Genomic DNA, 27856 nt, shown 5'->3' with positions numbered 1-27856 from the left:
CTTGTTAGAAGGAAATTCAGCACAAAAGATTAAATAAAATCCCACTTGATAATTAAGAACAACTCTTTATAGTATAGCTACATTATTTGAAATGCTAAAAATTCCCAAAATATCAGATATATTCAAAGAAAAAATGCATTATTCATGCCACCACTTACTTTCGAATGTATCTATAATTAAGAGTTGACTGAACTTCCCTGGTGGCATAGTGGTTAGGAATCTGCCTGCCAGCCTTTCTCACCTTCTGAGATGGCCCACACTCTATCTGTGAAGTGTGTTTCTCCCAAGGCCACTCTCACCTTCTGAGATGGCCCACACTCTGTCTGTGGAGAGTGCTTCTCTCTAAATAAATCTACTTTAGGACTTCCCTGGTAGCACAGTGGTTAAGAATATGCTTGCCAATGCAGGGGACATGGGTTCGATCCCTAGTGCGGGAATATCCCACATGCTGTGGAGCAACTAAGCCTGTGAGCCACAACTACTGAAGCCCGCACGCCCTAGAGCCCGCGAGCCGCAACTACTGAGCCCACGTGCAGCAACTACTGAAGCCCATGTGCTCTAGGGCCCACGTGCCACAACTACTGAACCTGTGTGCTGCAACTACTGAAGCCTGCACACCTAGAGCCCATGCTCTGCAACAAGAGAAGCCACCACAATGAGAAGCCTGCGCACCGCAACGAAGAGTAACCCCCACTTGCTACAACTAGAGAAAGCCTGCGCACAGCAATGAAGGCCCAACGCAGTCCAAAAATAAATAAATAAATAAATAAATAAATAAATAAACAAATAAAATCCACTTCTTACCTAAAAAAAAAAAGAATCTGCCTGCCAATGCAGGGGACATGGCTTTGAGCCCTGGTCTGGGAAGATCCCACATGCCATGAAGCAATTAAGCCCGTGTGCCACTACTGAGCCTGCGCTCTAGAGCCCACAAGCCACAACTACTGAAGCCCGCATGCCTAGAGCCCATGCTCCACAAGAGAAGCTACCGCAATAAGAAGCCCAAGCACTTCAAAGAGTAGTCCCCGCTCACCACAACTACAGAAAGCCCGCACGTAGCGGGCCAAAGCAGCCAAAAATTAATTCCTTTTTTTAAAAAGAAAAAAAATCTTTTTTAAAAAAGGAGTTGACTATAATTTGTTGTTTAGGTAGTCTCCCCCCTTAAAATTATTCTAGATTATTAAATTCTAAAAAATGACCATCTATTCAGGTTGCCATGTTAGTCCATCCTTCTATTGCCTACGTGATCGGTGAGACCGAACTTTTACGTATGACTGGCTGGATTCTGCAATGATAGTCTCCTGGTCTCTAACTGTACCCCCATGGGCTACGATATAGGATTATATTAGCTATGGCAAGGCAATTTTGCCAAAGTAATGCCTTCGTTTGATTATGCATACAAATGTAACCAAAGGTGGTTTTAAAGAAAATCTTTGTCCCATTTAAGTAAGTATATAATATGTGTTGTTAAACTTGATGATCATCAGGATCACCTATAGAGATTTTTCAAAATACAGGTTCCTCAGCTCCATCAAAACATTAAGCTTCCGGTAGGTCTGGAGCCCAGCAATTTGTATTTTGAAGAATTTCCGCAGGTAATTCTGATGAGCAGCCAGATCTGGTCTAAAACAGACAGCAGACAAATATCACACATACACACACACTCATTCTCTCCCTCTCTCTCCCATTCTTTCTTTCTTACTAGCTTCGGAAAAGAAAGCTTATTCTAATGAGAAATTCCTATTACTATTTTGCTTCTCATAATTTACACTAAAATTTGGTATGGTCAGCCTTGACACAAACTCTAAAACAATAAAATGCCAGGTTACCTGGAACATCTCACTGATTCCTTCTCCAGTTTGAGCCGAAGTTTCGAAGTACAGGAACCCTTTGCTTTCAGCCCAAAGACGTCCTTCACTTTCATCAACACAGCGGTGCTTAGCACAGTCGATCTGAAATTAAAAGTTGGGGGCAGGGGGAGAGAAGATTCCAACCTTGTCCCACTAGCATAGGCCCAGTAGGTCTCTGTCAATCCTTTGCTGAGGCAAAAACTCTTCTTAAGTGAACCCCAGCACTAGCATATAAAATTATCAGGAACAAAAAAGATTAAAAAATTACTTATATTGAATGTGGACTGATTTTCTGTGGCAAAACCACAAGTGCCTGATACCAGCATTCTCCTTTGAGAACACTGCTGCTGCTCACCTCTGTGAAAGCTGGCTTCATCACATCTGCCACGCCTGAGGGCCATGGTCTGCCCTTCACACCTTTCCACAGTCCACATTTCACCTAATTGCTTCCCCTCCTCCAGTCAGGTCAGAGTGTTATTATTAGGCTCCACCTCTCCTGCTCAGTCACCATTATCCTCCCCAAGTATGGCACCAGTGAAAAAAAATGGATAAAAATCCTGATATGCCAGGCTTTATTTTTTAACTGTTTTTGTTTTAGGGACCTTTGTTTTGAAAAGCTGTTGATTCCTGTATTACAGATTGCAGAATTTTTTTCTTTTTATTTATTCCCCGAAACTCAGCCACACTCTTCCCATAATGAACCTAGAAAGTTAAGCACACCATTTCCAAAGCAGTTACCTTGTTGGCACACACTGCAAATACAATATTTTCCATGTTTCCATGAGGTCCAAGATCTTGCTTCATTTCTGCCAGCCATGCATCAAGGGCATCAAAGGAATCTTTCTGCCCAACATCATAGACCAGTATCACACCCTGTGTGTCCTTGTAAAACTCATTACGAACCTTTACATAAAAGAACAGGTGCACAAAATGTAGGTATTATGATTTTATAAAAGTATATCTCACAGTCATTGACTTAGCAAAGTGTGTTCTTTTGTGTATTCATAGTGTTTTCTAATTGTTACTACTGGCCTTTGGAGGGCTTTTTATAAAATCAAAGTAACATAATAATAATTTTAAAAGTCTCTTAGTATAGAAGGACTTGTGATGGAACTGACGGCCTCCTGCCCCACCCCTCCTCACCTCCAGTTCCACTCCCCAGAGGCGATCAATCTTTCATTGTTGTTAGTAGGCCTTTAGAAGAACGCAAATTATATAGCATTCTTCTTAAGGAGAACTAGGAAGGTGAATGAATAATTAAAAAGGACTTAAGGCAAAAAATGACACAAGTATCAGCAGTAGGTACAGCCATTTATATATCACATCCCAAAGCTGGCTTCCCCCAGGATGCTAGGCAGAACCTCCCTATGACTCTTGGGTCTCTATAGCAACTCTAGAACTCCAAACTCTGAGTGTCTGTGTGATGCAGTGGAAAAGAGCATGGGCTCTGGAGTCAGATCTGGGTTCACACTTACTTACTAGTTGTGTGATCTTGGGCAAGTCACATAACCTCTCTGCATCTCAGTTTCCTCATCTGTAAAATGGGGATAACACTACTTACTTCACAGGGTTATTATGAGGATTAAATGAGATAATGAAGGCAGAGCACCTAAATAGTGCCTGGAAAACAATGTGTATCAGTACCTTCTCCTTTCCTTCCTTGCATTCATTCTGACTGTCCTCCTTTGATGTTCTTATTAAAAATGGCAACTGAGGAATTCCCTGGTGGTGCAGTGGTTAAGAATCCGCCTGCCAATGCAGGGGACATGGGTTCGAGCCCTGGTCCGGGAAGATCCCACATGCCGTGGAGCAACTAAGCCCGTGTGCCACAACTACTGAGCCTGTGTTTCTACAGCCCACATGCCACAACTGAAGCGCGCGTGCCCAGAGCCTGTACTCCACAACAAGAGAAGCCACCACAATGAGAAGCCCGTGCACTGCAACGAAGAGTAGCCCCCGCTCGCCGCAACTAGAGAAAGCCCGCGCACAGCAACAAAGACCCAACGCAGCCAAAAATAAATAAACAAATAAATAAATAAATGTTCCTTTAAAAAAAAAAAAAGGCAACTGACCTCTGGGGCATATCTTCAATTCTGGGAAGAGGCAACATGAAGTACAGGGCGCAATAAAGTGGTAGAGGCGCTAACGTGACAGGTTAGGCGGATAAGGAACAACACTGACAGACTGGGGTTTTCAGGCCAAAATTCCAGTAAGAATCCTGACAGAGGCCATGTATTATATGTTCTTTTCAGAAAATTCCAGTAAGTACTCAGACTCACGCTGGATATGTAGTAAGAATGAAGACATCTCTCACACATCTGGCATGAAGTGTCTATAGGTTTCTGAGCATAGAGAGACACCTGGACCAAGAATGTAAGTGCCTCTTAATTTATATAAACATAGAAAGCTATCCCCTAAAATCAAAACCAACAAAATCGGAACGAATTTAATGTGATGAAGACCAGGAAGGTGTCTTCTACCCTCAGTACTCATGGCCCTTAGCCCTCCTGCAGGAGTTACAATAGAGTTTTCCCTTCTGTCTAGAAACTCCTGCTGCCTGGGCTCCCACACACCACATTCTCCCGGTTCTTAACTGATCTCTCTTCCACCGACTCCTCTTCTCTCCATTGCTCCCACTCCAGTCTGCCGCCACAATTCCAAACCCTGTCCTGGGCCCTCATCCTTTCTTTGTTATCCTTCCTCCCAGCTCAGCAAAATCAACCACTTGCGCGGTTTCGACTGTGAGAACCTCCAAGCTGAGTCCTTTCATCAGCTTCTAGACCCACATTTCCAATGAGCTCTAGACTTCCAGCTGAATGTCCTGTTGGAAACTCAGATTCCATCTGCACAACAGGAAACCCTCCAATTCATTCCTTCCTAAACTTTTCCTTCTCTTGAACGTCTAATGAAAGCAGCACACCCCTTGCTGAACCACTCAGGTTGAAAGCCTGGTGTTAGCCTCTGCTGCTCTTCTGTTCCCTTGCCCAGCAGATTCAAACAGTTCTGTAGAAGCCGCCTCTGCCATGCTTCTTGCACTGTCACTTCCTTTCCATTTTCATTGCCAACATTATCTCTTGACTGCACAACTGCAAGAGTCTTCTAAGCAATCTCCCTAGCAACGTTATATATTGTGCATATGTATATTTTTAAAGCCCCGGCTCAAAAATTCTTTATTGTTTCCCTACTGCCCACCCTCCAAAGTTCAAACTCTTTTAATTGATATTAACAGTGTCTGATCAGTCCTCCACCAACTTCCCAGCTTGATCCCCCTCCTGTTCCCTGTACTTCAAACTGGATAATCTCTCATTCCCCAAACCTGTCCTACGCCTTCCTAACTCCACCTGGAAATGGATACCTCTTCATCTTTCATTTTCTAAGATCTAGCTATAATGCTGTATCTTTCATGTAGCTTCTTCTTCCCCCTTTCTCACCATCTAATCCCCTCCACCTGCAAAACAGAATGCAATCTCTACGTCCCCTGGAATACCACAGCATTCTGTACTTCTAATAGCACTCATGTCACTTCCTGTCTAGTTTCATAGTTAGTAGCATATCCAGCTGTCTTCCCCACTAGACTGTAAGCGACATGAAGGAACATATCTTTGTGTCACCCCCTGGGCCTAGCAGGTATAAGTATTTGTATAATCAAATGGCTGAATGTGCTATAGTAGAGAACAAAAGTAGAGGCCAAAAGGGAAAAGAATTCCAAAATCAGATCACGCTGTTCAGAGGGAGATTTGTGTGTAAAAAGAGAATTAAATGAGCTCAATGGATTTCTCTTTCAAGGGACTCAAGTTCAAGTCTGGGTTCAGCAACTAGCTGTCATCTTGAGTAAGTGACTTTATTACCTCAAGCCTTAGTTTCTGTAAAATGGCAAGGTCAAAGTTGATGCCTCAGTGGTCCCTAGAGTTCCATTATTCTTACCTCCCCAAACAGCTTTCTACTGTAGTCCTGGCAGACTTGCTGCATCCAAAGTTTAATTAAATAGGATGCTAAGGGACCTGGAATTATTTAATTTTAAAGCAGAGATGGCAAACTTTCTAGCTTGTAGGTTAGAGAGAGCTGTTAGTTTAATATCACTCAGGCCTCAGAAAGTTTTAATAGACGCACTAACTCATCCCAATAAACCCCAGAATTCAGCTGTGTGCACCAGTGGAAGCAAGACTCGTGGTAAAATACAGGCCATCGTTCTCTTGGGAGTCCCCTCTCTGACACTTTCCTCCGAGATTGCTATCTGACACACTAAGCAGACTGTCTTTTCTCAGCAGGCCCTTTGGGTAAAACTGTCAAACGGACTGGTGACAATGGAAGCTTCAATGGAGGACAGACGCTAAGGATTTGAGGAAGCCAGGGACCTTGAGAATCACTGTGGATGCTTCACTAGGTGTGTGCTGGGCACAGGTGTACTTTGGTCAGTTCAGGGCTTAGAAAGAAGATGATGGCTTTGGTCTCGTCAAATAGGAGGGTTTGAGCTACAGAGAGCAAATACTTGACCAAAAAGGAGAGATCAAGGCTATTTTGGAGAAAAGGTACTTCAGAAGTGGTGATTTCAAGGTGCTTCTATTAATTATACTTCTATTTTTGTGAGCTGCTAAAAAATAGCTATTGCAATTTGGGGCTGCATTAATAAGAGTCTAGTGTCTAATGATAGAAGTAACAGAACGCTCAGTCTTTTTCACTAGACAATATCTGGAATGTTGTGTTTAGTTCTCAGCTCCCTATCAGCTACCTAGAGGTTATCCACACAGGATGCTGATTGGTCTAGCTGTGGCAGGAATAAAAAATGTTTTACCTGGAAAGGTGCAGATTAACAAATATTAGGAAGGTTCTCTTGTAGAAGCACAGACTCAGGCTATGTTGCCTCAAAAACAAGGCCAGAATCAGTAGCAAATTCAAAGGAAGGCAGCCTTCATAACAGAGAAGTTGTTAATGTAGAGTTTTTAACTCTGTAAAAGATTAACTCGTGAAGTAGTGAGACCCTATCATTAGACATACTCATTCTCCAAACTTAACAGTCTGCACCACTCAAAACTGTCCTGTGTATTATACGGTCCCTGGATTCCCACCAACCTACATAACTCTTACTTCTCCATCAAGACTCAGTTTAAATGTTGCTTCCTTCAACAGGATTTCCTGACCTTCCAGATAAGCTAGGTGTGGGTATTAAATGCTCCCAAGCATTCTGTCCTTTGTTTACTATGCGTCTTCTCTGACATAATTATGCGTCATGAAAACTGGGGCTGTGTATTTTCAGTGTGCAGCATAGAAACTGGCATACTGTTACCTGGTGAATGAATGATGGCCATCAATCAGGGATGCTACAGAAAGAAATCCTACAATGACAGAAGTCTGGACCACATAATTCTCAGGCGTCTTCTAACTTTCCACTTACATGACTTTGGTGTAATCTAAGATTTATGTTAGCATTTCTGGTAGTTAGAATCTACGTCAAACTTTGGTCACCTAGAGCCTCCATTCCTTTTTCACTGACAATATTCTACACTTGTAAAATTGATTTAATCCACTGTAAGGCTTCACATTTGAAAGGAATTCATTTAACCTAAATATTTGGGTATATTCATAAGATGGAAGATTATATAGCCACTAAAAGTTACGTTTCCTGTGGGAAGATGGAGTACATGTGCTTTTCCCTATGCCTTCCGCTAAGTACAAGTAAAAATCCAGGATGCTATATATAAAACATACAGAGACTTCCCTGGCGGTCCAGTGGTTAAGACTCCACGCTTCCACTGCAGGGAGCACAGGTTCAATCCCTGCTCGGGGAACTAAGATCCCGCATGCCACATGGCACGGCCAAAAGAAACCAAAGAAAAAACCAAAAACACCCAAAGCAAACAAACAAAAAGAAGATTCTGGAAGGTGGGAGGAAAAAGGCAGACAAGCTAGGTACCTCAGGACCTGAGGAATACCACAGCAGTGAGTTCCCTGGGTTTTCTTTTGCCTCATGTATCCAAACCTTAGAGCAGAAGTACAACCTGGAAACGCCAATGGGTACAGACTAATAAAAAGCCTAACAAAAGCCTGCTCTCTTCAGTGAAGGATCAGGAAAGATGATAACCACTCTACTTCAGCCTGACACCTTGGAAAAGCTCTGTTTCACCACTCCCACCCACTCAAGCAAAGGCTGAGTGGAAATTTTAGAAAAATAAATTACTGAAAAATAGAATGAATGAAATAAAAAGCCTAATATTATAGTTGGGCTCAAGAGCAGAATGGAGGAGACAGTGGAAAGAATCAGTGAAATGGAAGGCAAAACAATAATGACCTAATCTGAACAACGGAGAGAAAATAAACTAAAATAAGGAAAGAAAAGAAAAAGAAAGAAAGAAAAAAAACAGAGCCTCAGGGACCTGTGAGACTATAATAAGATCAGAGTCCTGGAAGGAGAGGAGAAACATGGTGGGGCTGAAAAGTACTTAGAGAAATAATGGATGAAAACTTCCCAAATTTGGCAGGAGGCATAAACCTACAGATTCAAGCTGAGAAAACCCCAAACAGGAAAAACTCAAAGAAATCCATGCCAAAAGACATAATTAAACCTGTAAAAATTAAAGACAAAGGAAAAATATCATGAAAGCGGTCAGAGAAAAAAATGACACCTCTCTGAACCTAAATAAGTTAACCTTCCCAATAAATATCCCATTCCTCAGAAACCCCACTTCTTCCCTGAGAGTGGTGAAATTACAGGGGATTAAGAGGCTCAGTGAGTACAAGAGGTGGCCTCAAAACCGCAAATGATAAGGAAATCTAAGTAGAGAAGAGGAATATTATCATAAGAGGAGAAATGATTCTCATATAACATGAAATAACTTTGCATGGCGCTCAAGAGAAATTAGAGAAAACAGCAAAGTAGGAAGTTTTCTGTGATATGTACTATTTTCCCATGAGATACAATGTTTAAAAAACTGCTCTTTCTTAAATGCAGAGTTGAAACAATTTTACGGCAGGAATTTCTAAGTTTAAGATGAAATGGACCTGATCTCATATAAAAAAGTATTGACAATGTTAAAAAAAAAAATGGGGGAAAAAACCATTTCAAATGACAGCACATTTTTCATCAGAAACCATGAGGCCAGAGGAAAGAAGCACACTATTTTTCAAGTGCTGAAAAAAAAGAAAAATTGTAGCCGAGAAAATTGTAACAGAGCAAGACACTATGGGGACTTTTCAGGACAGACCCCTCCCCCATATCCTCTGCTGTACCTCCTCTCTGAAGTACCTAGATATAGTATCTGATGCACACTTCCTGAGTTGTTTTACAGATGCTAAAACCACCAATGGAAGAAATTAATTACTTGATGATCATGAGCACAAAGGCCCCCAGACCTACTGGTGCCGAAGGACTGATAATGTTAATTCTTATTATTCTGCCCTGTTATCCCACCATCAACCAATCAGAGAATTGTGCACAAGCTGATCACATACCCTGTGCGGGGGGGTTGGAGGGGGGCGCCCTTGCTTTTAAAAATGCTTTGCTGAAATCCTTCGGGGAGTTCGGGGTTTTTTTTTTCCAGCATTAGCTGTCCGGGACTACCTGCTTGGCACCCTGCAATAACTGCTGTACTTTCCTTCACCACAACCTATTGTCAGTAGAATTGGATTTACTGCGCACAGGCGAGTGGACCCAAGTTTGGTTTGGTAACAATATCAAACCAGAATCCCATAACCTGCAAAAAAAAAATTCTCCAGGGCCAAAGGATAAATCAAAACATTCTTAATCAAGGAAAACTAAGAGAATCTGTTGCCAGCAGACCTACACTAAAAGAATGGCTAAAGGAGTCCTCCACACAGAAAGGAAATGATAAAAGAAGGAACCCTGGAACATAACAAAGGATGAAAGAACGGAGTAAGTAAAAATACAGGTGAATTCAATATGCTTTCCTTCTCTCTTAAGTTCTCTAAATTATGTTTGACAGTTAAGCAAAAATTAAACACTGTTGTGCTTCTAATATACTTAGAGAAAATATTTAAGACAATTATATTATAAATGGGAGAGGATAAAGGGGCGTAAAAGAAGGAAAAGTTTCTACACTCCACTCAAACTGTTAAAGTAACACCACCAGTAGCCTGTGATAACTTATAATAATAACTAGAGTATCCACTAATAAAGCTATGCAGAAAGATTTACTCAAAAACACTATAGAGGGGCTTCCCTGGTAGCACAGTGGTTAAGAATCCACCTGCCAATGCAGGGAACATGGGTTCAATGCCTGGTCCAGGAAGATCCCACATGCCGTGGAGCAGCTAACCCACGAGCCGCAACTACTGAAGTCCATGTGCCTAGAGCCCGTGCTCCACAACAAGAGAAGCCACCACAATGAGAAGTCCACACACCGCAACGAAGAGTAGCCCCCACTCGCCACAACTAGAGAAAGCCTGCGCGCGGCAACAAAGACCCAATGCAGCCAAAAATAAAATAAAATAAATAAATTTATTTAAAAAACACTTGACAAATCAAAATGGAATTCAAAAAATGTTCAAGTAACCCACAGGAAGGCAGGAAAAAGAAAACAGAAATGAAAAATGGAAAACAAGGGCTTCCCTGGTGGCACAGTGGTTAAGAATCCACCTGCCAATGCAGGGGACAGGTTTGAGCCCTGGTCCGGGAAGATCCCACATGCCACAGAGCAACTAAGCCTGTGCACCACAACTACTGAGCCTGCGCTCTAGAGCTCACAAGCCACAACTACTGAGCCCACGTGCCACAACAACTGAAGCCCGCGTGTCTAGAGCCCGTGTTCCACAACAGGAGAAGCCACCACAATGAGAAGCCCATGCACCGCAACGAAGAGTAGCCCCCGCTCATCACAACTAGAGAAAGCCCGCGGGCAGCAACAAAGACCCAAAGCAGACAAAAATAAATAAATAAATTCATTTTTTAAAAAAATGGAAAACAAACAAACAAAAATAATAAACTTAAACGCTCACATATCAATAACTACATAAGAGTAGGTGATCTAAGGACAGAAATTGGCATAATACATTAAAAAACATGATTGAACTATGTATTGTCTTATCACTTCAAATATAATGATATAAGCAGGCTGAAAGTGCAAGGATAGAAAAAGATGTATCATGCAAATATTAATCAAAGGAAAGCAGAAATGTCTATATTAATATCAGATAAAACAGACATTAGAAAGAAAATTACCAGAGACACAGGGGGGACAGGATATAATAATAAAATTATATAATGAAGGCATAGCAATCCTAAATGTATATGCACCAAACAAGAGAGCTGCAAAATATGTGAAGCAAAAATCAATAGAACTAAAAGGAGAAACAGACAAATCCACAATTAATGTTGGAAACTTCAAAACCCCTCTTTTAGCAACTGACAGAACTAAACAGAAAATCAGCAAGGACATAAAAGAACTCAACAACACCACTGACCAACAGGCTCTAATAAATATTTATAGAACACTTTATCCAACAGTAGCAGAATATACATTCTTTTCAAGCACCCATGTAACATATACCAAGATAGACCACGTCCTGGGCCATGAAAAAGAAACCTCAACAAATTTTTAAAAACTGAAATCATATAGTGTGTTCTCTGATCACAATGAAATCAAACTAGAAATCAATAACAGAAAGATAACAGGAAAATTTCTAACACTTGGAAACTAAGCAACACACTTCTAAATAATCCACAGGCCAAACAGAAAATCTCAAGGGAAATTTTTAAAAAAAGCTGAATGAATGAGATGAAAATGAAAATACAACATATCAAAATTTGTGGGATACAGCTACGTAGTACTGAGAGGGGAATTTATAATACTAAATGCATACATTAGAAAAGAAAGTCTCAAATCCATAATCTAAGCTCCCACCTCAAGAACCTAGAACAAGAAGAGTAGAATAAACCCAAAGCAAGCAGAAGGGAGGAAATAAATGAAAAACCCAAGGAAGGAAAAACAAAAGATAAAGGCCATGAGATTGATTTTGAGACTACTTAGGACTGATAAGCAGATGAAAGTAAACCAAGTGAGGCTGCTTTCGCTTCTTCTGGGGAGAGAGCACACATGACTGAGGAGTGCACTGGAAAATCGCTCTAGAACACTGCTACGAAGGGTTCATTTCTGAATTCCTAAGTTCCTGTACCTATGTAATTATCTTTTCACATTCTGGGCTAAGGCACAAAGTAAAAAGCAACAGTCCTTTGAAGGTTAAAATATCTTATCTAAGTGTTTGAAACATTAGCAACAAAATTTCCTACCACTATTTAAGGGGACAGCACAGAAGACCAACAGATATCCATTAAGGTAAAGCTCCGAAGGGAAGCCACAAACACCAGCTAAATTTACCTATTTTTACACATGACTTGAATACTGGTTGTTCGGTAATTCGGGATCTTTCCTTCAACCCACTGACAATACTGGATATAGGTTTTCTCAAAAAGTCTTTCTTACCTCGTAGAAGAAGGGATGTCCAGCCATATCGAAGATGTTAACTTTGATTTCTCTGTCTCTGACTTGTACCCTGAAATGTTCAAATGCAAACAATCCCAAAGAAGGTCGTGGCTTCTGTATTCATGTTAATATCATTTATGTCGCTTATGAATTTCAAAAGGTTATGTGTATGAAATTTAAAAGAGGTACTTTCTTAGTGCCTCTTCTTGATTCCAGATAATCTTTACAACAGGAGCCACAATCTGGCAGGTGGCTCCTGTTTTAAGAACCCTGAACTCACTTGGAATAAACACCCTCATTTAGCCTCACCTTACCTCGACACTTCAGTCCACACCCCGTAACAAACAAATAGTAGCTACTACTGTGGTGCTAAAAAAAAAATGGATTAGGGACAGTAGGAGCAAGATGAAGGAAAACAAAATGTTTTACTTCACTTAGTAAGACATCGTAATTACTACTGGTTATGCTTGGTTACCACGCAGTACAATAAATAGTATAAAATAAACAGTATAAAGATGTATATTATTAATGTTGATTGTTTAATTTTCCTATGCCCTTCATCTGAGCAAGAACAATAGTCAATTTGTTTTCAGAAATTTGGAAATACAGAAGAGAACAAAAAGGGAAGTAACAACCATTCATGTTAGAATTAACTACTGTTAACATCACAGTATACTTGCTTCCAGTCCTTTTATTTTTTTAAAGAAAAATCACTATTACTGTTTCTATAGCAAAGGCGGCTGGTTGGGGATGGCTGACAGAGTAACGGGGCAGGCCGCGGAACCCTCGAAGGATTGTGCGTGACTGCAGGCAGCCTCCTTTGGGAGGCCGTTTCCATTCTTTTTTCACCTCGGTCCCCACCCCAGGACTCTGGGCCTCGTTTTCTTATCTGGAAAGAAGGGTGTGGAGTCGTCTCCCAGCCCACACTCAGTGGTGTTAGGGCAAACCGAGGGCAAGCTGCCCAGCAAAGGTGCTGACCTGGCATGCGGTCCCTATGGCTCCTGTGTGGCCCCATTTCTGCCCTCTGGAGCAGCAGAGCCCACGCACCAGATGTTACAGAACCTCCCTATCTTGGCTGCCCATCTCTGCAAATATGTGACCAGACTAGAACGGTCAACCCCAGGAGAGGCTGGACACAGAAGGCACTGCCCTGCCTTTGAGAAACCTGAAACAACTGGGGGAGACACAGCTGTGTAGGTAAAGAATACCTGGATGGCAGAGGAGACAAGATTCTGTAGATAAACCCCACACTCACATCTGCACCCAACCAGGAGAGCAGAGGAGTGACTGGTCTCCACCATGGGGCCAAGGGCTGCCACCTTCCCTCCTCCTCCTTCTTTAGGACAGCTTTACTTTAATATAATTGATGTACAGTAAGCTGCGCATGTTTAAAGTATATAATTTGATGAGTTTGACATATGTCTACGCCTGTGAAGCCATCACCACAGTCAAGACAATGAACATATCACTCATTTCCTTGGGCCCCTTTGAAACCCCTCCTTCCTGCCCTTCCTGCCCTACTTAGCCAACCACTGATCTGCTATCAGTCACTATTAGGTCAGTTTACTTTTTCTAGAATTGGATATATGTGGAATCATACCGTGTGTTCACTTTTTTGTCTACCTTCTTTTACTCAGCATTATTATTTTAGGGTTTATCTATGTTGCTGCATATATGAATAGTTTGCTCCTTTTGTTGCTGAGTAGTATTCCATCATATGAACATGCCACAGTTCGTTTATCCATTAATCTGTTGATGGACAGTTGAGTTGTTTCTAACTTGGCGCTACTAGAAATATAGCTTCTATGAATGTTCACATACAAAAAAAAATTAAAATCACTATTGGAAAATGAATGAATGAAACTTCATAAATAATTCAAACACTAAAGAAAAGTAGAAAGATGAAAGTTTAAAAGTTATCCCAAATCCTACCACCCAGAAGAAAAACCTTCATTAATATAGATGAACATTACTGTAGACTTCTTTGTGTACATAGATAAGACTGATAGACATAAATATTTTTATAAAATTGGGATATTAATTTAAAAGCATAAAATTTACATTTCACTGAATTTAACAAAAGAAAAAAAAAAGAAACTGATGTAAACTGGGAGGAATTATTGAGCTTTAAATATAAATGCTCTTTACTACAGAAACAGTATTTCCTAAAAACATTCCTGTAAGGTTAAAAATGGAGATTATTAGCAATAAATTAACAGATTAAAGTTATGTTTTTTTAAGTAGCATGTTTCAGTTTAGACAGCATTGATAAGAGTTCCTCCCATGGACTACAAGGACAGCAGCACCTGCTCCCATTGTTTCTATACTACCTCCTGGCTTATTTATGATTATTGTTCCCTGTCCAAGTTTATAATATCCTCTATTACTTTTTTTTCACTTTTTTTTCCACTTTCTTTTCTGAAACCATAATTCCTACAGTTGTTTTATATTACTTGTCTATTTCAATCAAACTACTAATCATCATGATTTCTTCATTCCTGAATTCTCTGCCATATTTCATCAATTCTAAGATACAAATTTGTTTTCATTTTAACATCTGTGAAATCAGGATCCATCGTACAAAAGACAGTGTGAGAACAGCAAAACAAAACAACAACAGAGTTTGAGAGCATCTGCATTAGATCTCGTGTAACAGTTTATATTAGAAAGTTTTGCCAGATAGCAGCTGAGAAGGGATGGAACTGAAGTTTATAAAATCAGGAAGTAACACAAATGTGTTCACAAATTGCAACTCAAAAGAGGTCAATTTAATTCAGAAGTCTGACAGAGGAAATTACCTTAAGAAAAATGGTAATTCATTACCTCAAGCCAGTGCTTGCTTTCCTAAATTGTGGCCTGAAGACCACCTGCATCATTATATGGAAATATGGGGAGGGTGTTTAAAATGTAGTCCTGTGCCCCACCTCAGATCCCATGAATCAGAATCTTAGTGGGTGGGTCTTAGGAATATTCATTTTCACAAACTCTACAACTAATTCTCAAGTATACTGAAATCTGAAGGATGGAGTGGGAATCTATTTTTGTTTTGTTTTGTTTTTTAACATTTTTATTGGAATATAATTGCTTTACAATGGTGTGTTAGTTTCTGATTTATAACAAAGTGAATCAGCTATACATATATGAATCTATTGTTCTGACTGCCCAAAAGAGTACCCTCCTTCTCCCAACTGTGGTTTAAATGGGTTCTTCCATCTTCTTTTTTGATGCCACTCTGCTGGCCACAGCTAACTGAGCTGGGGAAAGGCACCTGTCTCCACCTGGACAATCAAAACCTTACCTGGTATTTTTTAAATTTGTGATTAGTTTTGGTAAACTTGAGAGCTACCAGCAGCTGTGGAGAAGGAGCCAAAAGGTAGAGAGAGACACATCATGAAAGGACCAGGTTATATTCTCTCCCTGGTTCCAGCGATCTCTGAGACCCAGCTACATCCTTATAATTGGATTATGTGAATTGATTTTTTTTTTTTGGCTTGAGTTGGGTTTCTGTCAATCATATTCTCCTCCTCACCATAAGACAAAAAATAAAAATAAAAAATCAACCAGAAACAATACAGTCAGCCTTACAGAATGCTCTGTATCCATGGATTCGACTAAACTTGGATCAAAAATATTCAGAAAAAAATTCCAGAAAGTTCTAAAAAGCAAAACTTGAATTTGCCACAAGGTAGCAACTATATATTTACATAGCATTAACACTGTATTTAAAACTATTTATTGATATATTGTATTAGGTATTATAGAGATGATTTAAAGTATTGAGAGGATGTGCATAGGTTACATGCAAATACTACACTATTTTATATAAGGGACTTGAACATCTGCAAATTTTGGTATCCACAGGGGATCCTGGAACCAACATCCCTTGAATATTGAGAGATGACTGTAGTCTGTTGAATAAACCACAGTTCTAGGGCATAACATGATAACTCTTACTTCTTAAATGAATAAATTAGCTACTTAACATGGATTCAAAACAAAACTGCCTTGAATAGGATATCCTACCATATAACTGATGAAATCCTGTGCCCTGAAGTATAGATACACCCTACCACTTTAGTCTACCTTCTTGAATGTTGCCCTCATATTCTAATGTTGCAAACTTCCTCTTCAGATGTATCTATCTTACCGAACAATAATTATTTATTGAGTATCGACTATGTATAAGCACTGTACCAGGCCCCTGGAGATAATTTATACTAATAGCCCCTTCTTAATGGAGCTTTAAATCTAGCAGGAGACATTAAACATATACAAACGATAACACAAGACAATTTATGCTAAGACCCATGAATAGCAGAGAATTTTAATATTTCTGTCATTTTCAACTAAAATGAGTCCTGACTGATAAAGGAGCTGTTCAGAAAGCCATATGGGAACAGTCACACTTTATACCTTGAGGAGATTGACAGGCGGAGAGATGAGGCGAAAGGACATTTCAGGTGGACAGAATGAATGATGGCACTGAGATAGGAAAGTATGATGGCACAAATTCAGCATGGGTGGAGAGTAAAGTGTGTAAAAGAATGAGATAAGAGAGAAGGGAAGGGGCAGGTTGGGGTCTGAACAGCGAGCACCTGAAATTCCACCTTTGTGGATGTGCTGTCTACCCCAATTCTACTTTCCCCCAGTGTAATTTCCTGTTAATGTGACCCTATCTCCCCAAGCTCAACCCACCCTTGATTCATCTCCAAATAAATCCCCATTTATACCTAATTTTACTCTTCCCAGATCATTTTTGCTGGATTCTAATAGGATGTAAAGATCATAAAAGGAAGTTCTCTGATAGAAAATTTTCCACATAATATTTAGGCTTCTGGGAGAGAATATTTCAAAATTCTCTAAAAATATACCTGCTAACGAGACCTGCTTATATAGAAACATGCTTCCTGAAAAGCTACATCTGCCAGGCAGGCTTCGTGCAGACTTGCTCATCACCAGACCCTACACCCCACACGAAGCCTGGCAAACAGAAGGTACTCCATGATGAACAAATGATGTGATTACTACTATCTGTAAAGGTCTCATTCTTATGTGTCCCAGTTTATCTTCAGACTCTCCATTTCAAGACAGATCAGTTTAGAAGGGTTCTGAATTTCTATGTAATTTGCAAGCCCAAGGAAAGAATATATGTACTCACTTTGTGACTCCATAGTCAATTCCAATTGTTGCAAGGTATTTAGACACAAATCTTTTCTCACAGTATCGCTTTATAATACAGCTCTAAAAAGGTAAAAATACATGCTTTTAGTAAAGACACTCTGGGAATGTATACAAAATAAGCACATTTCTTCATTATGGTTTCTTCATTCACCACGAGACACAAAGCTTTTTCAAAAGCCAAAACTATAAAATAACTGAAACAAATACTAAAGGTGAAGATTTTAAAGAAAAATTATTTTAAAATTCTTCCCTTAATACCAAATATGGGTATGTTTTCAGTTTAGTGTTCAATCCTTGTTCTTTTTTCTTTTTTTTTTAATAAATTATTATTATTTATTTATCTATTTTGGGCTGCGTTGGATCTTCGTTGCTGTGCGTGGGCTTTCTCTAGTCGCAGTGAGTAGGGGCTACTCTTCTTGTGGTGCGCGGTTTTCTCCTTGCAGTGGCTTCTCTTGTTGTGGAGCATGGGCTCTAGGCACGTGGGCTTCAGTAGTTGTGGCACATGGGCTCAGTAGTTGTGGCTCCCCAGCTCTAGAGCGCAGGCTCAGCAGTTGTGGCGCACGGGCTTAGCTGCTCCACGGCATGTGGGATCTTCCCGGACCAGGGATTGAATCCATGTCCCCTGCATTGGCAGGCGGATTCTTAATCACTGAGCCACCAGAGAAGTCCTTCTCTTTTCTTCTAAAGACCTCTTCTGCTCGTATATTTTTAATAATAATACCAAAATATGTGTCTACCTTGACCTCCCTCCCCAGACCAGATCCACATCTCCAAATATCTACCAGACTAATTTCTACTTAGATGCCCCACTCACTGTTCCACAAACTCAAAATGCCCCAAAATGAACTAATCTTATACATAAAAACAGCGAATCCTGTTCACATCCTAGTTCTGTTCATAATACCACCATTTTCCCAATTACAGGGTATTAAATTATTAAAGTCACGTTTGATTCTGAGTCTTTCTAAATCTTCTTTTGAATGTTTCTTCCATCTTTCTCTTCATTCCAATTCCCACTGGTACCATTCTGGTTTAAGTCTTCATCATCTACTTCTGTACAACTACAACTACAGGAAATTCTTTATTGGTCTTTATGTCCCCTTTCCCTCCCAACTTCAATCAGCAATGCATACCACTAATGTTATTTCACTTCCCTAACTCAAAAATCTTCAGTGGCTTCTCACTGCCAAGAGTTCAGCATCCAAATTCCTTTGTCCGTTATTCAAGATCCTCCATAATCTGGCCCTAATCTGTCTTTTCTGTCTAAACCCTTCGAATATAAACCCTCCATTTCTGCAAAACTCCCAGGCCTGACTTCTGTCATTACTTTTCTCTCTACTTGGAAAGAGCTTTCTCCCTTCTTTCCAAATCTTACTTATCCTTTAAGGTCCAGTGCAAACTCTGAGCTTCCAGGTTATAAGAGATCTTGCCTACATCTGAACTTCTCTAACACTTTTTATATACTATATGTGTATATAGTACATATACTGTATATGAATATAAATGTATATATACATATATAATGTATTAGTTATCAGTTATTCACTGCCTTGTTATCTTTTCACATGTGCATATTTATCTTACTTCTTCAGCTAGACAGTAAACTGCTTGAGGGCAAACACCAGTATTTTACTTCTTTATATCTTATAACTTTATATCTGAGCAATTAGCTCAGTGCCAATGAAAAACTGAATTAAAATGACTTGTACGTTAATGGCAATCCTTAGCACTCATGAAACATAATTTACTTGAAGTGCTGGTCATGAAGCTTATTCTGCTCAAACACTTTCCTGATGAACCTCAATCTATATTAAATAGGACAGTTGCTTTAAAAAGTACTTAATAAGCTCATTGTGAACTGAAGGAAAAACTTCTTTGGAGTGAGTACTGCTAAGAGGCTATACTTTTAAAAAACACTTTATAGGTTGAAAGCACTTCTCAAATGTTTTCTCTCACAATATCCTAGAAAAATAAATACAGCCTTTTTCTAAATTATTCATGAGATTAAGGGATCTGGAAGTCCTTTAATTCCAGTACACTATTTAAACACTAGCCCTAAGTATTTAAAGAGATACACATTTAATTAATGGTATGAATAACCACTCCCTATAACCAAAGAGACAGGGTTCCTGGACCTTAGGATCTTATAAACTAAGTTAAATAACATAAATATAGAGAGACTTTTTTGCTTTCTCTATTTTCTTAAATAGATTTTTAGGTACTTTTTTAATGCAGTTCCAATTAAAATCTTAACCAATTAAAATCTTAAGTTTTGAAAAAAAATCTTAAGGTTTGAATCTTTTTTTGCCTAATAGAATTATCCTAAAATTCATATGAAAGAACAGTTATCCGAGAAGAACTAATCCAAGTATGAAAAACAGGAAAGGGGCAGGGCAGTAGAAAGAGGTGGGAATTTGTATTGACAAATATTAAAATATAGTCTGAAACTGAGAGAGTATTATACTGGCATAAGAATAGACAAGTAGGTCAGTAGAACAGAACAGAGAGCTCAGAAATAGATCCCATTATATATAAAAATTTAAAAAGTGACAAAGGTGATATTTAAAGTCAATGGGAAAAAAAAAATCTATTTAGTAAAATGTTACTGGCACAATTGCATATCCATCAGGAAAAAATTTAAGTTGGGCCCTGAACTTCCCTATATACAAAAATAAATTACAGATAAATTTATGATTTAAGCATTTAAAAATAAAACAATAAAAATTTCAGAAGAAAATATGCAATATATGTACAACCTTAGGGAAACCTTTTCAACCAAGAAAGAAAACCCAGAAACCATAAAAGACAGGCATAATCTGTATGTGTATGGCTGATTCATTTTGTTGTGCAGTGGAGGCTAACACAACATTGTAAAGCAACCATACTCCAATAAAGAAAAAAAAAAAAAAAAGACAGGCATAGCCAAAGCAATCTTGAAAAAAGAACAAAGCTGGAGGTATCATACCCCTTGATTTCAAGCTATACTACAAAATGACAGTAATCAAAACAGTAGGTTATTGACACAAAAACAGACACATAGATCAATGGAACAGAATAGAGAGCCCAGAAACAAACCCACACTTACATGGTCAATTAATCAATGACAAAGAGGGCAGAATATATAATGGTAAAAGACACCCCCTTCAATAAATGGTGTTGGGAAGACTGGACAGCTATATGTAAAAGAATCAACTGGACTACTTTCTCACACCATATACAAAAATAAAGTCAAATGGATTAAAGACTTAAATCTAAGTCCTGAAACCATAAAACTCCTAGAAGAAAACATAGGTAGTACACTCTTAGACATCAGTCTTAGCAAAATTTTTTTTGGATCTGTCTCCTCAGGCAAGAGAGACAAAAGTAAAAATAAACAAATGGGACTACATCAAACTAAAAAGCTTTTGCACAGCAAAGGAAACTATCAACAAAATGAAAAGGTAGCCTACTGACTGAGAGAATATTCTTGCAAACGATATATCTGATAAGGGGTTAATATTCAAAATATAGAAAGAACTCAGACAACTCAACATCAAAAAAACGAAATAGCCCAATTAAAAAATGGGCAAAGGATCTGAATAGACATTTTTCCAAAGAAGACATACAGATGGTCAACAGGCACATGAAAAAGATGCTCAGTACCACTAATCATGAGGGAAATGCAAATCAAAACCACAATGAGATATCACCTTTTATACCTGTCAGAATGTCTATCATCAAAAAGACAATAAATGACAAGTGTTAGAGAAGATGTGAAAAGAAAAGGAACCCTCGTGCAATGCTGGTGGGATTGTAAATTGGTGCAGCCACATGGAAAACAGTACGGTGGTTCCTAAAAAAAATAAAATAGAACTACCATATGATCCAGCAATTTCACTTGTGGGTATATACCTGAAGAAAACAAAAACACCAATTCGAAAAAATATATGCACCCCAATGTTCACTGCAGCATTATTTACAATAGTCAAGATATGGAAGCAACCTAAGTGTCCATCCGTAGACGAATGGATAAAGAAGATGTGACATATAAAAATGGAATATTACTCAGCTATTTTAAAAAAATGAAATCTTACCACTTGTGAAAACATGAATGAATTCTAGAGGGAATTATGCTAAGTGAAATAAGTCAAAGAAAGACAACTAGCATATGATCTCACTTATATGTGGAATCTAAGAAACAAAGGAAACAAAACAGAAACAGACTCAGATACAGAGAACAAATGGGTGGTTGCCAGAGGGTACGGGGGATGGGGAAGTGAAATAGATGAATGGGATTATCAGGTACAAACCTCCACTTACAAAACGTAAGCTACTAGGATGTGTTATACAGCATAAGGAATATAGTCAATAATATTGTAATAACTTTGTATGGGGACAGCTGGTTACTAGACTTGTGGTGATCATTTCATAACGTATGCAAATGTCAAATCACTATGTAGTACACCTGGAGCTAACATAATATTATACGTCAACTATATTTCAATTTTAAAAAGATAGGCATAATTGAGTATATACAAATAATAATAAAATCAATTGTATGGTAAAATATAAAAGTATTAAAAGACAACATACTGGGGCAAATATCTGTAACTCATATGACTGGCAAAAAGTTAATAATTCTAACGTCCCCCAACCAGAAAAACTGGTAAGAAAGACACATTATCCAACAGAAAAATAGGCAGGGACTATAAATTGAGCAATCCACAGAAAAGCAAATCCAAATGTTCAATAAGCATTTGAAAAGATGCTCAGCTTCATCTGTGGTCAGTGAAATGCAAATTAAAGTAACAATGAAATTACTTCTCACTAACCAGATCAGTAGCAATCAAAAGAATGACAATACTGTGTTGGCAGGGAGTTAGGCGGAAATGTACCAGCATATCACTGGTAGAAACACACCTTTTTGAGGAGCAATTGGCAATTGCTACTAAAATTTTAAAATGTGCTATTCAACTCAGCAGTTCTACCCCTGGGAATCTAGTCCAGGTATTTAAGGATATATATACCTATAGAAGTGTATTATAGCAAGATTGTTTGTAGTAGAGAAAAAGGGAAACAAGTGAATTCTCATCAGTAGAGGGGATACTCGCATGTCACGGACTATTATGCAACCATGAAAAAGAGTGATTGGAGCTATGTCAGATAATTGGAGGAATCACCACAATCTACTGTTAAGAGAGAAAAAGCAGGGCTTCCTTGGTGGTGCAGTGGTTGAGAATCCCCCTGCCAATGCAGGGGACACAGGTTTGATTCCTGGTCTGGGAAGATCTCACATGCCGCGGAGCACCTAAGCCTGTGCACCACAACTACTGAGCCTGTGCTCTAGAGCCCGTGAGCCACAACTACTGAGCCCACATGCCACAACTACTGAAGCCCATGTGCCTAGAGCCTGCACTCCACAATAAGAGAAGCCACCACAATGAGAAGCCCGCACACTGCAACGAAGAGTAGCCCCTGCTCGCTGCAACTAGAGACAGCCTGTGCGCAGCAATGAAGACCCAACACAGCCAAAAAATAAATAAAATAAATAAATAAATAAATCCTGGATGTCATTTAAAAAAAAAGAGAGAGAGAGAAAAAGCAAACTCCAGAGAAGTATATATAATACTGTACGATGTGGGTACTTTTGACTGCAAGTAAGGGAAACCAATTCAACTGACTTAAGAGGAAAATATTTACTATAACTGGAAATCTAGAATTAGGGCAGTCTTCAGAGTTGGTTGATATGAAGAGTCAATGGTAAGAACATCAGGATCAGATCCTAGAGGACACTGAGAACTGGGCTGGGATTCTGGGGTAAATTGATGCCAATGCAGAAAGCTGAATTGGATATAAACAAAGACCACAGAGAAATTCCCCCATTGAGGGAGTTAAGCCCTTGGGAAACTCCTTTTTCTTATTGCATCTCCAGAACCTCTAAAACAATGCTGAATAATAAAAGAAAATAGTATGTATCCTTTTCTGCATCTAATTTTAAAGGAAATGGACTTACCATTTGGTATGTTTGCTGTTGGTTAACAATAACTATAGTTTTAATAATAATAATAAAAAATATTGTTTTTCATATTTAAGTAGCTTCATTTTATTCTGATTTTGCTTAAAGTGTTTATTAGGTTGATTATATCATTTTTTTTTTTACAGTACAGAAAATACTTTCTCTAGTAATCAGTTCATATAACAAATTATGTTGATTAACTTCTTGATGTTTAACCAAGTTTGCACTCTGTGGGATAAACCCTACTTGCTAATAGTGAAATTGTTTTGATATGTTGCTGAATTCTATTTGTGGATATTTAGGAATTATGCATCTGTATGTATATGTGAAAATGGTATATACTTTTCTTTTTTGATACTATATCAAGTTTTGCTATTTAAGTTATCATGACTTTACATAAATAAATTGGAGTGCTGTTCATCTTTTTCTTTGCCTTGGAATAACTTAACTGAAATTATGCGTTATTTAGAGCTTAAATAAAGCTTGTTCATGAAGCCATCTGATCCTGATACCTTTTTGGATAGTAAGTCTTTTAATTGCTTTTCCAACTTCTCCTTAAGTGACTGGTCATTTGTGTTTTCTACTTTTTGAGTCAATTTTGGTAATTATATTTAGCTAAGAAATCCTCCATTTCCTCTACATTTTGAAATGTGCTCCCACAGAACTGAATGTAGTAGTCTCTAGTCTTTCTTTCAGTTTCTGCCAGTATGTGATTATGTCTCCTTTTCAGTATTAATCTTGTAATTTTTTGCTTTCTCTATTTTTCTTAAATAAAATTTTAGGCATTTTTCTTTTTCATTAATCTTTCCAGGGAATTCTCTCTTTCTCTTGGTGAATTTTGTGTCCTTTTTCTTCTGTCTTAAGTTCCTTTTTTAAAATTCCACACCATAATATACCATAATATTCATACTTTTAAGGCGTACAATTCGGCGGTTCTAGGCATATTCACAAAGTTGTACAACTATTATGTTCCTTTCTAGGCATATTCACAAAGTTGTACAACAATTATGTTCCTTTAGTTTTTAATCTCCCTTTTTTAGAAATGAGTAAGATAATGCATTTTCCCTTCACTACAGCTTTAAATTTGCCCTGAAGATTTTGGCATGCATTCTCTCCTTTCATTGCTTTCTAGTTATTTTGTCATTTGCTTTGATTTGCCCTTTGATGCAAGGATTATTTACTAGGGCATGCCTTAATTTTTAACTTGAAATTATTTATCTGTATATCTTCCTATATTTTCCAAATTCTTTAAAATGAGTATGTATTACTTTTATAACTAAGGCAAAATTCTTAAATTACATTTAAATCTTTTATCTGTGAAAAATTTATCTTTGAGAAAGGCATTCAATAGGAATCCACTCCACCCCCAAATAGTAGAAAGTTGTTGTAAAAGTGCTTATTAAATGGTCCCTACTTTCCCAGTTTAACTATATTTGTTGTAAACTGAATTTCCTTATATGTTTGGGTTCATTTCTGGACTCCATTCTGTTCCACTGATGTCCCTATATTTCCTCTCCAGTATCAATAGGAAAAGACTGTAACTTTAAAATATGTTTTAATATCTGGTAGTGTTAGTCTCCTCTCATTTCTTTTCCATAATTTTCTTGCTGATTCTCACATTTAATTTTTCATAAGGACTTTAGTACCTTTTACTATGTTCTGAAGGAAAAAAAAGTATTGCTGTTTTAACTGGAACTGAATCACATTTGTAGATTATTTTAAAGAACTGGCATCTCTAAAATATTGAGTGATCCTAATTAAGAAGAAAGTATATCTTTCCATCTATCTAAGTAATTTTGTGTCCCTTTGTAGAAATGTTTTTCATATAGGTCCTAGGTGCTCCCTTCATAAGTTTAAACCTAGGCCCTTTATTTTGGTTGTTATTGTAAATTAAAATAGTTTTTCAGGGCTTCCCTGGTGGCGCAGTGGTTGGGAGTCTGCCTGCCGATGCAGGGGACACGGGTTCGTGCCCCGGTCCAGGAAGATCCCACGTGCCACAGAGTGGCTGGGCCCATGAGCCATGGCCGCTGGGCCTGCGCGTCCGCAGCCTGTGCTCCGCAACGGGAGAGGCCACAGCAGTGAGAGGCCTGCGTACCGCAAAAACAAACAAACAAACAGAGAAGCACAGACTCTAGGGCTAGAATGCCTGGATTCAAATCCCAGCTCTGCCACATACCAGCTACACAACGAGAGGCCACAACAGTGAGACCCACATACCGCAAAAAAAAAAAAGTTTTTCAATTATATAGTCCAAACAATTATAGTTTGATATAGTAAAGCTGTAAAGTTTTGTATATTAATTTTGTCTTTTCTAATAGCGTTTCAGTTAATTCTCTTTGGGTTTCCAGATAAACAATCATATCATTAACAAATACTGATAATTTTGCTTTCTCCTTTCCAGCATTTTGTATGTTCTTTCCCTTGTCTAGTTGCATGGGCTAATAAATCTAGAACCATATTACATAAATGTGGTGACACACTGGGCATTTTAAGCTATTTCTAACATTGCACCATTAAGCATAGTAAAATTTTAAAAGTGAGCATACTCACTTAGCCAGCTTAGTACATAACCTTCTAGAGGTTTTATTCTTTTCTTTTCAATGCCTGGCACATAATTGACATTCAATAATTGTAGACTTTCAGCTATGTTAATACCCACATACACATAGATACATAAACAGTACAACATAATACTAAATGAAAAGAGAAGACACTAATAAACATTTACTGAGCATCAACTATGTGCAGGACACTGGCATAAACACTCCCATTAACAGCTTTTTTGGCATGTAGATCCTACTGGGAGTTGATTTTGACAGCAAATAATGATGGAAAGAGAGCACTGCAATGAATGTGAGCACCCAGGTTCTAATCCTGTCTCAGTCACTGATTTGATGACCTCGGAAGGTTCTTAACCAACAGCTTCCATTTACCCTGAAGGAGAGACAATTTGGGTGAAGAAGAGGCAGTCTTAGAATTCATGTGGGGAAAGACCTCCATTCACCTCTCGCCCTCCCTCCCCCCATACTATGGGAGAGCTTAGAGCTGACAGCCAGTAGAAGCAGCACAGAAAAAGGCAGTGGAACTAAGACTTCTTTGAGATAATGGATGTGGTGACACTACCAGAAATAAAAACAAAACAAACGAACAAAACAAAATAATGCAGGTTCCTTGACATCCATTGCACGTACCCTGTGAAACACCTTCAACATCAGTTATGCTCTCTTACAAATGAAATGTAGATTCTGGTCTCCACGTCTGCGGAGTAAATTTTACAAATCCCCATCCTCACACACGGCCCAGTAAGTTCCCTTCGGCTCCCCAGCTCTGCTGGGGGTAACTAAACTTTTTTTCTCCACCTCTGAGTCCTGGACGGGTCACTTAGAACGCAAATATGGTATCCAGGCAAAACGATCTGACATAAGGACCCAGGCCTCCTTACTCTCTTTGGGATACATTCAAGGGTTAGAAGCCACTAGAAAACCTTCTTAGGTGTTGGAAGTGGGCAACCCAAAGGTCAAAAAGGATAGGAGAGTTTTCCCCGCCGAGCCGCATCCCCCAGGACACCCAGGCCTGCTCAGGGGCGGGGAGGAGGCTGGGTCCCAAGCTGTTGAGTGGCCGCCTTCCCAGCCAATCGCCACGTCGCTCCGCCGCGCTGTGGTCCCGCCCCTCCCAGCGCGGTACTCACTTTTCCCACTTCAGCGTTGCCCATGGAGATGACTTTGATACGCAGGGATTTGCCAGACTCCTTCCGCTTCGGTATGTTGGCCTCCATTGCTCTGGCTCTCTCGGGGCCACCGCCTTGGTCTCTCCTTGCTCCCCACGCTGGCCCGTCCCTCAGGCTTCCTCGACCAATGGCGGAACTGCTACTCTCGTCACCACCCCGGCTCCGCGGCTTGCCATCCCTGCCTCTGTCTGGCAGCGGGCGCGGGCAGCTGGTGGTTTAGGGAACAGGGTGAGGGAGGAGAGAGTCTCGCGATGCTAGAAAGGGGCAGCGTGACGTCATCGCCAGGCTCCGGAGGCTGTTCTCTGGGGTCGCGGGATTTAGTCCGGGCCGCGTCCCTCGGAGGAAGGTGGCTTCGGCAGGTTGCTGAGATTACTGTGCCGGGAGGGCACTCCCTTGTGTTCAGGGGGCGACAGGACATAGACATTTGTTAGGTTCGCAGCAGAGTGGTAGAAATTTATTGGCTATTCAGGGCAGATCCTCGGACTGGAAGTAGCTGGAATTATGGGTTAGTTCAAGGGCCAGTGGCGCTAAATATTCGAAGTAGACCACGGTCCGTTTTGGGGTACTTTTTGTGTATGCTTCAGTACCCATGGGCCGATCCACTGACCCCTCTTCCAATATGATGTTTCCCTTCGGGCTTCCTGAGAGGACTTTCTCCTGAGAACTGGAA

General features: G+C 39.4%; 1 protein-coding gene across 2 annotated transcripts in view; it reads right to left on the bottom strand.

The window, feature by feature from the left end:
- DNAJC27 (DnaJ heat shock protein family (Hsp40) member C27) overlaps window positions 1-27407 on the bottom strand; it is a 39202-nt gene extending 11795 nt beyond the window's left edge. The window contains exons 1-5 of one of the 2 annotated variants that reach the window (XM_030858237.2): window positions 27148-27407; window positions 17442-17524; window positions 12284-12353; window positions 2589-2753; window positions 1830-1952 (exon numbers count right to left, since the gene is read on the bottom strand). In XM_030858237.2, the coding sequence (XP_030714097.1) occupies window positions 1830-1952; window positions 2589-2753; window positions 12284-12353; window positions 17442-17524; window positions 27148-27234 (528 nt within the window). In that variant the 5' untranslated portion in view covers window positions 27235-27407. Of the gene's footprint in view, window positions 1-1829; window positions 1953-2588; window positions 2754-12283; window positions 12354-17441; window positions 17525-26650; window positions 26790-27147 lie in introns of those variants that run through there. The other variant, XM_060309586.1, reaches the window with a different exon arrangement.
- Window positions 27408-27856: the final 449 nt, after the last annotated feature.

This window comes from Globicephala melas, chromosome 12, assembly GCF_963455315.2.
Source record: "Globicephala melas chromosome 12, mGloMel1.2, whole genome shotgun sequence".
NCBI classification, from domain to species: domain Eukaryota; kingdom Metazoa; phylum Chordata; class Mammalia; order Artiodactyla; family Delphinidae; genus Globicephala; species Globicephala melas.
The sequence above is the reverse complement of the archived record's forward strand: the minus strand, read 5'-3'. Positions and strand labels throughout refer to the sequence as shown.